This window comes from Mustela nivalis (assembly GCF_964662115.1).
Source record: "Mustela nivalis genome assembly, chromosome: 8".
NCBI lineage: Eukaryota > Metazoa > Chordata > Mammalia > Carnivora > Mustelidae > Mustela > Mustela nivalis.
Window position 1 is genome coordinate 118,772,835 of NC_139027.1, and position 12,396 is coordinate 118,785,230.

Consider the following 12,396-nt stretch of genomic DNA (forward strand, 5'->3'; position numbering starts at 1 on the left):
TGGGAAGACCTTGCAGATGTTACCTAACTGCCCTGCTTGGTCATGTGGGTTGGGGATGGCGGGCTGGGCCACAGAGATGCTTCCTGGGCCCAGGCAAGGAATGTGACGAGGTGAGGCTGGCTGGTGGTCGTGGGCCATAGGGAGTGGTGGGGACTGTGACCTGGAGGGGGCGTGCCCTATCTAAGTTGGCGGCGGCTCCTCCCTCTAGCTGACAGGTGCCAGGAGGCATCAGGGCACTGTGCAGCTGCTCTGCTGATTGGTCAAAGGAAGACAGCAGCCTGGATTTGTGCATGAACATTTCTCTAGTTTTCACTCTGTCCTCACAGAGCGCAGTGTAGGCAGCACCGCCCTCGCCCCCCGCCCCCCACCGAGGACTCCTCAGAGACACACTGCCACTTGCCACTTGCCCCTCGCCCAGACCCCCAGCAGTGCTGAGGTCTTCAGGTCATGACCTTTGTTGTATCCTGTGTGTCCCCCCCCACCCCACAGTGAAGGGGAGTGGGATTTCTACTGGTGTGACGTCAGCTGGCTCCGGGAGAACTTTGACCACACCTACATGGACGAGCACGTGCGGATCAGTCACTTCCGAAACCACTACGAGGTGAACTGAGCTGGGGCAGCCGGGAGACCAGGGCGGGCAATTCATGTCAGTAGATGTGGCAGTGGGCAGCTGTGGGGGTGCAAGGACCGGCAATGGAAAAGCAGAAGGGAATGTGGGGTAGGTGCCGGGTGGGGAGCACGTGCACAGATACACGAGGAGCTAAACAGTGTGAGAGAGTGAGGACCTGCTACCTGAACGACAGGCTGCCTGGGCATGGGGACTGACATCACAGCAGTCTGGTTAGCATTTCAGCCCTGGAGATGGGTGGGGCAGGGGCCGAAGCAGCGGGATTTTTGAGCCGTATGATGACTTCAGGAGAGAGACAAGTTGAGCAACGAGGAGTCCAGAGATGGGAGGGAGGTCCGGGAGGGACCAGACGGCAAAGATGGGACTGGAGGAGAAAACAAAGCTGAGATTTGAAAAGGTTAGTGCAGCTTAGCGGTTAGAAACATGAACTTGGGAGTCAGATGGGCTTGGGTCAAATCCTTGCTGTGCCTCCATTACTGTGTGACTCTGGGCAACGGACTTAACCCTCTGAGCCTTGGTTTTCTGGCCTATAAAATGGGGATCACTACAGAATTGCAATTACTCTTCCTGTGACTGTTACTTGGCAGGCCAGAGGTTGCGGGGACTGGCTGGGATGTTTGGGGCTGGGGGCCGGAGCAGGACGGCGGGCACAAGCACTAACGGCCTGCTCACGCACCCTGCTGCGCAGCTGACCCGCAAGAACTACATGGTCAAGAACCTGAAGCGATTCCGGAAACAGCTGGAGCGCGAGGCCGGAAAGCTGGAGGCAGCCAAGTGCGACTTCTTCCCCAAAACCTTTGAGATGCCGTGCGAGTACCACCTGTTCGTGGAGGAGTTCCGCAAAAACCCGGGAATCACCTGGATCATGAAGCCCGTACGTGCGCAGTGCCGGGAGCAGGGGGAGGGGGCGGTGGGAGGGAGGGCTTCCCAGGCACCAGACAGAGCAGGGGTCCCTCATGGGGCATCCCAGGAGAGAGCTCTGTCTGGCAAAATCAGCCTTGGAGGCACCATCTGCCTCCCCCCGAGGGCTGACTTCGTCTCCTCTTTGCAATGTGTGGACCCAGCAGCTATGACAGCTAGCACATAGTAGGTGCTCAATGCATGTTTACTAGATGAACAAGTGATCCTCAGGATACTGGGGCAGGGAATCATGAGGCTTGCTGGAGCTCAGTTCCCCGAGAGGAACCGGTGTCAGGCCATGCCCAGCACTTTCCCTCTGCTGCCCGGGTCCTGGGATGGCCCTTGGGAGGAGCTATTACCTCATTTCAAAGAGGAGGAGAATGAGACCCGTGTATTCAGACATTCCATAAATACTCATGGAGCACCTGCTACATGCCAGACTAGGCGCTGGGGACGCAGCCCTCAGCAAGCTGGAAGTGGGTCTCTGCCTTCCTTGGTGGCAGACAAAACAGAGGACGCCTGCATGTCTCGTGCTGTGTTAAGTGTCAGTAGAGAGGAAACAGTAGGAGGCTCCCCGCTGCCTGGCAGGCTTTTCTGAAGGGAGACTGGACTCTGAGGCCAAACCCCTTGATTCAAATACTACCTGGACCCCTTATTAGCTGTGTGATCCCAGGCAGGTCACTTAACTTCTCTGTGCTGCAGTTTCCCCATCTGCAAAGTGAGGCTGCAGTCCCTGGCACATAATGCTGTTGGGTGACTAAGTGAATCACCGCAGGCAGAGCGTGCATGAAGCCCTCCATGAGTCACAGCCGCTGCTGTGGTTATTGTTACTGAAAGGATTAGTATTGGCCGTGGCCTGAAGGATGCAGAGGGTCAGCCTGGAGAAGGGCAGACATAGGAAGAGGGATGAAGGCTTTGCATCCAGAGGTAGCTCTCGAGGGATCCAGAAACTGAGTGGAGGCCACGGGTAGCAAGTACCCACCAGCCCCTCGGTCCCTCCTTGTGCCAGGGCTGCTTTCTCACCACAAAGCCACCAGAGCCTTGAATGGCATAAGCAAAGCCCCCTACTATTTCCCAGGGTTGGGCACAGACTCCAGGAAGGGAGCTGTGCAGAGCAGAGTTGGGGGCTGCCCTTCCTGGTGCAGCTGGGAACGAGGGCCAGTGTTGGCTGACGTGCAGTCGACAGCGCAGGTGCTTGGAAGGGCAGACGAAATCTGAGGATGCTCCCAGCCAGGTCCCAGGCAGCCATTTACTGGGGCCTCCTGCTCCTGTCCCTCTCCTGCGGAGAGCCTAGCATCCCCTTCTTTGCAGCCAGAGTGGAAGGGGTTAGGCAGATGAGAACTGCAGCCCACTGGGCGGTTCCAGCTCCCAGCATTATCCTCCAAGAGACAAATGGTAGTTTGTGCTAATTGGGACGAGCAGTCGCATATTAAGTTGATTCCTTTCCCAGCCCACGGCCTTTGTTAGAGGCAGACGCAAGATGGCTGTAATTAAGCGGCGGCATCTTGGCGGCAGGCGAGCGTTCTTGCCCCCGCAGAGCTGTGACACCGTGTCTGGGGTGTGGGGTGCGGAGAGTGGGTGCTCTGGGCTCTCTGTCCCTGCTGCTTGTGAGCCAGCTGACCCCGAGCGGGTTCCTCGGCCCCTCTGGGTCTGCATCCTCATCGGCGCTAAGCGCAATTGACGAATGTACCTGCATGGCGGGGTTGGGAGAGAATCCAACGAAGGGATAACACATTACAAACCTGAGTTATACACGTGATACAAAGGGCTTGGCCCTTAGGTATCCAGGCATGAAACCATTTTAACTGATTTCCGAGAGTCCAGGCAACATCCTCTCTCCCCCTGCCGCTGGAAAGCGTGAGGTCAGTGCTTCCCAAACCCACCACGCACACACTCATTGGGCCTCTGGTTCAAGGCAGAACCTGGTGGGGCCTGAAAGTCCGCGTTTCTAACCAGCTCCCAGGTGAGGCCCCTGCAGCTGGTCCCGGGACCACACTTTGAGGACCGAGACTGTAGAGAAGTAATTCTCAAACCTGAGAGCGCATCGGAATTTTCTGGAGAGCTTATTAAAGCCCTTCCTCCATCCCTTAGTGTCTGATTCAGTAGGCCTGGGCTGGGGGGCGGTGAGTTAAGAATTTGCAATTCTAACGGTGTCCCAGATACAGTAGCCAGGGTTCTCCAGAGCAATGGAGCTGACAACCACTGGGCTAGGGTATTAGATCCTGTTGTGTGGATTCCTTTGGGGTAGGAAAATGTAAAAAAAAAACACACACACACAAAAAATAGGACATTACTCCAAATTTACAAAACAGAGGGAAAAAAATACCAAATCCCTCCACTCTTTCCACAAGGCCTGTGTTTGTGAGCCGTGTTGTCCTTGCACACCCACACATAAGAGTTTTCACATAGTTGCCGTGGCGGGGCTGGGGAGGGCAGCCACTAGCCTTCCTTCTCTGGCGTCTCCTCTGCGCGGTTCCCTAGGGCCTGCTGAGTCTTCTTCTTCCTCTTTAGCAGCAGCAGAGCAGGGGCAATGAGGGGGCGAGTTGGACTCTGAAGGGAATAAGCAGCATTGTCCCCTCCATGTCACCCTCAGGGACCCCTCCTCCCACAGAGCCTGAGCCCCAGCCCATCTTGGAGCTTTGCTATCGCTCTCAGATTGTAAGAACAAGCCCCTGGGTTTGCCAGGTGATGTAAAAATGGCATCGATCCAAACTTCCTTTCCATCTGAACATTCTCCCCTGTACCTCAGGCCCTCTGGATTGGCAGGAGGTAGACAGGACCCAGAACCTGGGACCACAATTGCTTGTCTAGCCTCCCTCACGTGGCTTGGGGCAGCGGGAGGAGGCAGGTGCCGGCTATCAGGGCCCAGGCCTGTCCATCTGTCCTAGGGCCTGTCCATCAGTCCCTCCATGTCCGCAGATCTGGTTGAACATTTCACTCAGGGCTGTGAGTGTCCTGGGCAACCACTAAGATGCTCCCAGCTCTGGGGGCCTCTGTCCAAACTGCAGACAGGAAGAGCAGGATTTAACCTTCTGTTTCTCAAGTTTACCCCATCCGAGCTTCTCAAACCTTTTTATTGCAATCTTCTAAGAGTTCGGGGGTGCTTTGGGCAGCACATACCAGAAGCCCCAGCTAACGGGAGCTCAAACAAGACGCCAGGGGCTCTTATGGGTCTCTTTGGCATCTGATGAAAATTGTGTTTCACACTGTCACAGAAGAATGTTTTTAAAAGGATAAAGTAATTTGATTATAAAAGGAAGCAACTACATTGAAAAACAGTTATTAAACAGTGAGTGGGTCCCCTGAGAAACAGATGCCAAGGCAAGATGGAACATGCCAGGAGTTTAGCCTGTAAGGAGTAGGGGGAGGGAATGGGGGAGCTGGGACGGTTGTCAGGCCCTAGTGTGGGAGACAGGAAGGAAGACAAGCATCTAGAAGCCTCGGGAAGGCCTCTGGCCAGAGGAGGTCCTTGTCTCCCCGGAGTGGGCCAGTCTTCTTGTCCCCATGGTCCTCGGTTGGTGAGAGGAGCAGCCCCTGCAGGAGAGGCACAGCACCAGGCAGGCACAGTGCCCATGGCTGGATGCTTGCTGGCCGTTGGTCCAGCAGTCAGCACGACCCTCCCATCAGAGACCGGGACCAGGACCGCCACGCCAACTATGAAATGTTCTTGAGGCCGTAGAAGTTTCATTAACAGCTAAAGAGAGCCTAACAGCTGGTCCGCAGTTAGCCCAATTTCAAAGTCATAATGAGCGTAAACAATGTTTTGAGATATTGGCAACAACCGTAACGTGGTACAAAAAATAACTGAGGTTTCTTTTGAAAGTGAAGTCACAGGTGTGGCCAATACGACTGTAGTCTGTTGTCCACATTCATGATGGAAGGCCATGGGAAAATCTGCTTAGGATGAAAACTGTTCTTCTCATTCTAGTTTACGGATGCCAGGACATTTCCTTTAGTGGTGAGAGGTCGATTCCAGGAATGACTCAACAGCCTTGGTGGGCAGCCAAAGAGTGTCATCTGTCCCCACCCCAGTGGGCTGGCTGCTCCCCTCGGCGGTCTCAGTGCGGCTGCCACACCTTTAGCTTTGTCTCCTCACCCCTCTACCTGCCGCAGGAATAAAGGAACACCCTGGTCTCGTGTCCCTTTTGAAGAAGACACGAACTTCCCAAAGGTCACTGCAGCAGACTTCCCCTGCACCTGTGGGTCCATGCGTGAATTATCCAAGCGGCGGCAGGGGCGTGGGACCACCGGGAGGGCTCAGACTCCCAGACGGCAGGCCCACTGGGAAGAGCTGATCCGGGTGGGGTTCTGCTCGGGGGAGCCTGGCTGGTTGAGTGGGCGGAACGTGTGATTCTTGATCTCAGGGTCATGAGTTCAAGTCCCCACGTTGGGGGTAGCGCTTACATTAAACAAACCAAAAAACAAATGGCGTTCCGTCGGCAGAGGAGAAAAAAGGAATTTTTCCCTACTCAGGGTTGCTGAGTAGACCACCAATCACATCTATAACCCCCCGTGAATGCCACGTGATGAATGGCCCCCAGGGGCAGGGCAGGAAGCTGGCAGCGGGCTGAGGGTCATGAGTAACCACAGGTGGTGCAAAATCAAAGTATGGGTCATTCTGATAATCTGTTCATATTATTTTCCAATTAATTTATCTCTTTTAGAAAAATAATATATTTTAACTCCCAAATTATCAAATAAGGTTGCTACTCCCAGGAGTAGGACCATGTCTGTTGTGTGATTTTGTGTCCTCCCTGGCCCTTTGCAGGCGGTGCGTGAGCCTCGGGCTTGTGACGCAGATTTCACTACTTGGGTTTGTCACCTGCTGGTTGGGTAACCTTGAACAGAGTGCTTGGCCTTGTTGCTTGGTTTCCTTGGCTGCAGAATGGGGAGAGTATTAATGCCTACCTAGAGGATTTTTTGGAAAAGCTTTAACGAGGTTAAGGTGCAGAAATCTTGGTGCCGGGCACGTAGGAAACAGCCACAGTTGTTATAAACCATTCCCCCAACGTTAGTGCTTGGGTTCGATGGCTGCACCCCAGAACTCAGTGGCTCGAAATGAAAGTCATGTCTTATTTAGCTCCTGAGCCTCCGCTTTGGGGAGCACTTGACAGGGAAGGCTCCTGGCTGCTCCAACATGTGCTGGATGGCTCCCGCGAGGGCTGAAGGATTCGCTTCCAAGCTGGCTCACTCCCTCGGCTGGCAAGTCGGTGCGGGCTGCTGGCTGGGAGCTCAGCCAGGGTGGAGGGCGGGAAGACTCAGTTGCCCTCCATGTGGGCCTCTCTATATGACCCGAGCTTCCTCCCAGCGTGGTGGCTAGCTTCCAAGGGCAACCATCCCCCAGGAGAAAGCTATATTGCCTTGATGTCCCAGCCTTGGAATCCACGCAACCTCACTCCTGCCATATGCGATCAGTAGAGACAGTCCTAAATGCTCGCCCAGATTCAAGGGGAGGGCACATCGACTTCACCTCTTGTCAGAGGGTGGGGGTAGCAAGGTTCTGGAAAAACATATGGGACTGGAAATATTTTGGGGACTGTTTTTGCAAACTACAATCTGCTGGAGCTAGATAGTAGGTGATTTCCAGTCTTAACAACCTTGATATATGACCAAGCAGGAAGTTTATTTCCCTGTTGAGGATGGTTCCCTTAGGAAGGCAGCTCTTGGAACAGGCATGTTTGCTAACATACTGACAATGCTTTAAACAATAAAGGCATTTTATTACCTCATCTAATAAGAAAGCCAGAGATAGGAAGTTCCAGGCTTAGCGAGGGGCTCAATGATGCCATTCAAAGCCCAGGCTCCTTATCTTTCTTACTTGTCTGATCACTCTGCAGCCTCTGCCTATTGGGTTTCTGCCATCAGACATGTCACCGTGTCACACCACGTGTGACAGCCGTGAGCCTCACCACCTCAGACTACAGCATTCAAAGAAAGAAGGAAAAGAGCCAGGCATCCCTTTGTCTCCCCCTCCCTCTCTCCCTCTCTCCTCCTCCTCCTCCTTGATGCTGATCTTTTTAAGGAAGGGTTATATTTTTTTTTATATATTTTTAAGGATATCTTTAAGGAAGAAAGTCATTCTTAGAAGCCCCAAAGCCCCAAGCGGATGTCTCTGTAGGTCTCATTGGCCAGAACCAGTCATGGGGTTCCCGACAGCTGCAAGGGAGGCCAACAGAACAGGTGTGTGGTCTCTCCGGCCTCCGTGTGAGAGGTGGGCTCTGCTGGCCAGCGAGAAGGGAGGGAATGACTGTAGGGCAGGCAGCCCATGAAGGTTGGGGAGTGGGGGGGCTCCTAGATCAAAAGGCAGGAGACTTCATCAAACGTCTCCCTTGAAGTTCAGCAAAAAATATGCGCGAGTTATGGGGGCACAGCTTGGTAAATTTTCACAAGTTGCGCACACGAGCTCTGAGGCCATAGACCGAGCAAAGCCGCCAGCCCCTCAGCAGCTCCCCCGAGACCCTCTCTCCCTCGCTACCCCTCCAGGCCCCAACAGCATAGATGCCTTTGTGCTTTATATCCTGGGAAGCATGAGGTATGGTCTGGTCTCTCTCCATCAATGCTGTGTTCACACCATTCATCCCGACTGACGTGGGTGATTGCAAGCTGCTCGTCACCATTGCTGTGTCCTGTTCCGCCGCGTGACTCTTGACCCACCTGGGAGCTTCAAGACTGGAGCTGCTGGCACTTGTGCTTCCGTGGACATTCCTGCGCGTGCCCGTGGGTGCCCAGGTGCATGCATTCCTGCCATGTAGGGGCCTAGGAGAGGACCTTCTGGGCCGGAGTGGGGTCCTGGGTTCAGCTTTCGTGGATGCCGTCCGGTTTCCAATGATGTGCACTCTCCCACCGGCAGCTGTGAGGTCTGGTCTCCCCACAGCCTCACTGACACTGGCTATTGTTTGTTTTTCATTGTTTTAATCTTTAAAAAAAAAGATTTTATGTATTCATTTTAGAGAGAGAGAGATCAGGGAGGGGCAGAGAGAGGGAGAAAGAATCTGAAGCAGACTCCACACTGAGCACAGAGCCCGGCATGAGGCTGAATCTCACCACTGCAAGATGGCGGCCTGAGCCGAAACGAGGAGTCAGTTGCTCACCTGACTGAGCCACCCAGGCACCCCGCTGTTTGTTTTTAATTTAATTTTATTTTTTTGAGTTTCCTTATGGTTTAAAAAAATTTTAAGATTTTTATTTATTTATTTGACAGAGAGATCACAAGTAGGCAGAGAGGCAGGCAGAGAGAGAGGGGGAAGCAGGCTTCCTGCTGAGCAGAGAGCCCGGTGTGGGGGGCTCGATCCCAGGACCCTGAGATCATGACCTGAGCTGAAGGTAGAGGCTTAACGCACTGAGCCACCCAGGTGCCCTTAATATAATTTTTTATTATGTTAGTCACCATACGATACATCATCAGTTTTTGACGTCACATTCTACGGTTCATTGTTTGGGTGTAACAACCAGTGCTCTGTGTTATCCATGCCCTCCTTCATACCCATCACCAGGCTGCCCCGCTCCCCACCTCCCTCCCCTCTAAAACCCTCAGTTTGTTTCTTAGAGTCCACAGTATCTCATAGTTCATCTCCTCCTCTGATTTCCCCTGCTTCATTTCCCCCTTCCTTCTCCTAATGTCCTCCGTGCTATTCCTTATGTTCCACAAATAATTGTCTTTCTCTGTTTAACTCAAGGAACATGGAGTGGTATCTTCTTGGGATTTTCATGTGCATTTCCATGAGACTAATGAAGTTGAGTGACTTTTCTTTGTTTACACTGGGTGAGCTGCTTCTGCGAAGTGAATTTAAGTTTTTCGCAGGGCCATGAGCCGTTGGAAGCCCTTATGCGCACTGAGAAGGGGCTTTCCAAAATAGCGGTGCCCAGGAGGCATCCCCTGAGCCACTAGCGGTCCTCCATAGCCTCCAGAAGACAGCACCCTGTCTTTTCGGTGTCCACAACCCGGAATCAGACACGCAGCGCTGCCGGCATAGCAGGGCTGGGTTTCGGCTCCCACTGCTCTCAGGACTGGGAGCCCTTCATGCAGTGGGCAACCTGGACAGCCGTACCTGACCACTCCACCTGTCCCTTCATTGTACAGAGAACCTCACACTGGCCACCTGGGCCATGCTCAGAGGAGAGCAGAGGGAAAAGAGAGTTTGCATTCTCTGGGTGCAAAGACTTGGGGGGACCTGCTCGTGGCTACAGATGATCAAAGGGCTGTTCTGGGGCCCAGGGATCAGATTTGATTTGGGAGGCCCTATAGGCCAGAGGCAAGCTGGCAAATCTGAGCTCAACAGAGGTTAGGCTATGAAAGCTCCGTGAGGTCTAGGTCACTGTGAATGCATCATGCCCAGCACACAGTAGTCACCTAGTATATGCCTTTGGGATGACTGCTGTATAGTGCTGTCCTGCAACAGATGGGCTGTGGCAGGAGGTGGGGGAGGGTAGTGAGCTCCCCTGCACTGTGGTCAGGCAAGGCCAGGCAGGTGACCATCACAGAGGGATTTCACGGAGGGAGTAATGCCTTTGGCGCTGACTGCTCTGCATGAGATGAAAGATGTTTCCAGCCCCTAGACTCTGTGAAGTTTATGAATTATCCATGCCGGATTCAGTAAAGGCAGACTGATCAGTATTAGTTGAAGCAAAACCTAATTAGGAAGGCAAATTGATTTCCAAAAAAAGAATTGGATGATGTGTTCCCAAGACTGTTAGAAATGGTTTTTTAATTGTCTGCTCTTTTGTATTATTCATGCCACTGTATGCCTTTGTGAGCGAAGTGGACCTCTGTTTCCTCCCCACTTCCTCTCCCTCGTGCCAGGCTTAGAGCCTTCTCTGTGGCCAGGCCCCATGGTGCTGGGCCGAGCCATTCCTCTGGGGAGAGCTGGAAGCCCATGGGAAAGGCAGAGAGGAAGAAATGGTGGGGAGGTGCCCCAGGCACTCCGGCCGACAAGGAGCCACATGGAGCTAAGGGCCGCCCTCTCTGTCCTCCTCAACACCCCAGGTAGCGCGCTCTCAGGGGAAGGGCATCTTCCTCTTCCGGAGGCTGAAGGACATCATGGACTGGAGGAAGGTAAGCTTACCTCTCCCCCTTGCTCCCGAAACCTCCTTCTGCCCTTGCTGCAATGAGGGGCCCCCACTCCTTCCTTCAAAGCTTGGAGGGCTGGCAGGGAGGCTCTGGAGCAGACCCCTGGGAAGGGGGTCTCCAAAGCCAGATAGCCTGGGTTTAAATCTTGATTTTTTCCCCTTAATAGCTGTGTGACTTTGGGTAAGATACTTCACCTGTCTGTGCCCAGGGAAATAGGGGATAGTAGTAATAGGACCTGCTGAGGACGCAATGAGTTATTATGACTAAAACCTGAGAACATGGCCTCTGTACCCAGGCCTCCTGCTCTCCTGGCCGGGGAGAGTTTGGCCAACTCTTCCTGCAGATCCTAGGCTGAGCCTGAGGTAGCTCCCTCCCTCCCCACCCCGCCATCCCTACCCCAGATGTGGTGTTAGCGGAAATCCTGGGTCCAGTGCTGTCTCAGCCACTCAGCAGCTCTGTGGTCTTGGGAAAATGGCTGAGCCCCTCTGAACCTTGGAGAGGCTAATAGTGCAGGGCGAGTGAAAAGGGCAGGATGACCCCCTACACAACCAGCACCTGCCGCATGAGCTGGTACTCAGTGAATTTCGCCCTCCCCTGCATCTCCCTATTCCTCCCATGAAACCGGCAGGGTGCCGCAGGAAAGAAGCTCACTAGCTTAGAAGCCCCGCCAGCCCGCAGCACTGTCAATCCTTCTGGAAGCCATGTGAGTACAGGCAGGGGGTGGTCCCGCGCCCAGGAAGGGAAGGCCCGGTTACCTTGGGATGGGGGTGACAGTAAGTGTAGGAAGTTCTGCCCTGGGGGCCAGGAACCCTGACTTCCAGGGGCTCCCTGCCAATGGGCTGTCGTGTGACCTCACCAAGTGTGTGACACTTGCTTTGGGGCCTCAGTTTCCTCACAAGATTACTGTGAAGGGGGGCAGTGGGTGAGAAAGGGCTTTGCAGACTGTAGGGTGCTGCACAGCAGGGAAAGAAGGCATTCTGTCTTCCTGAGCTGGGCTGGCAGGGAGAGAACTTGTAGGGAGAGAAGGGACAGGAATGTCCTTGGGCATCTGTGTGGTGCTACAGGCAGCGCTGACCCATGGAACCTTCTACAGAGTGGGGGAAGGGGGTGTGTCTGTGCTTTCCCCAGCATGGAGACCACTAGCCATGGTGCTGACATTGAGCACATGAAAAGCTGGTGCTGCTTGAGGGCTAGGTTTTTTTTTTTAAAGTTTTTATTTATTTATTTGACAGATCACAAGTAGGCAGAGGGGGGTGGGAAGCAGGCTCCCCGCTAAGCAGAGAGCCTGACTTGGGGCTTGATTCCAGGACCCTGAGATCATGACCTGAGCCGAAGGCAACAGCCCAATCCACTGAGCCACCCAGGCGCCCGAGGGCTGGATTTTAAACTTCTTTCCCTTTCTTTCTTTTACATACGTAAAATTTACCATTTGGACTACTTTTCAGTGTAACATTTAGTGGCATAAATTATATTAACATTGTTGCGCAAATGTCACCACCGTTCACCTCTAGAACGCTTTCATCTACTTTCAGAACTCTGCCCTCAAGAAGCACTAACTCTCTATTTCTCCTCCCCACCCTGGCCCCTGGCAGCCACCCTTCTACTTTCCTCCTCTGTGGATCTGACCACTCTAGGGACCTCCTCTAAGGGGACTCAAACAGCATTTGTCCTTTGTGTCTGGCTTATTTCCCTTAACATAATGTCCTCAAGGTTCATCCATGTGGGAGTACTTAATTTCACTTACTTTTCATCTTTTAAATATAAATGGATGGCACAGGTCTGGAGGTTAAATGCCAAGGCT

At 53.5% G+C, this 12,396-nt stretch overlaps 1 protein-coding gene across 4 annotated transcripts in view; it reads left to right on the forward strand.

The window, feature by feature from the left end:
* TTLL9 (tubulin tyrosine ligase like 9) overlaps positions 1 to 12,396 on the forward strand; it is a 41,185-nt gene that overhangs the window by 12,336 nt on the left and 16,453 nt on the right. For 2 of the 4 annotated variants that reach the window (XM_082745853.1, XM_082745855.1), the window contains exons 4-7: positions 490 to 601; positions 1,317 to 1,502; positions 10,512 to 10,580; positions 11,224 to 11,298. In XM_082745853.1, coding sequence (XP_082601979.1) covers positions 490 to 601; positions 1,317 to 1,502; positions 10,512 to 10,580; positions 11,224 to 11,298 — 442 coding nt within the window. The remainder of the gene's footprint in view (positions 1 to 489; positions 602 to 1,316; positions 1,503 to 10,511; positions 10,581 to 11,223; positions 11,299 to 12,396) is intronic. The other 2 variants (XM_082745854.1, XM_082745856.1) reach the window with 1 other exon arrangement.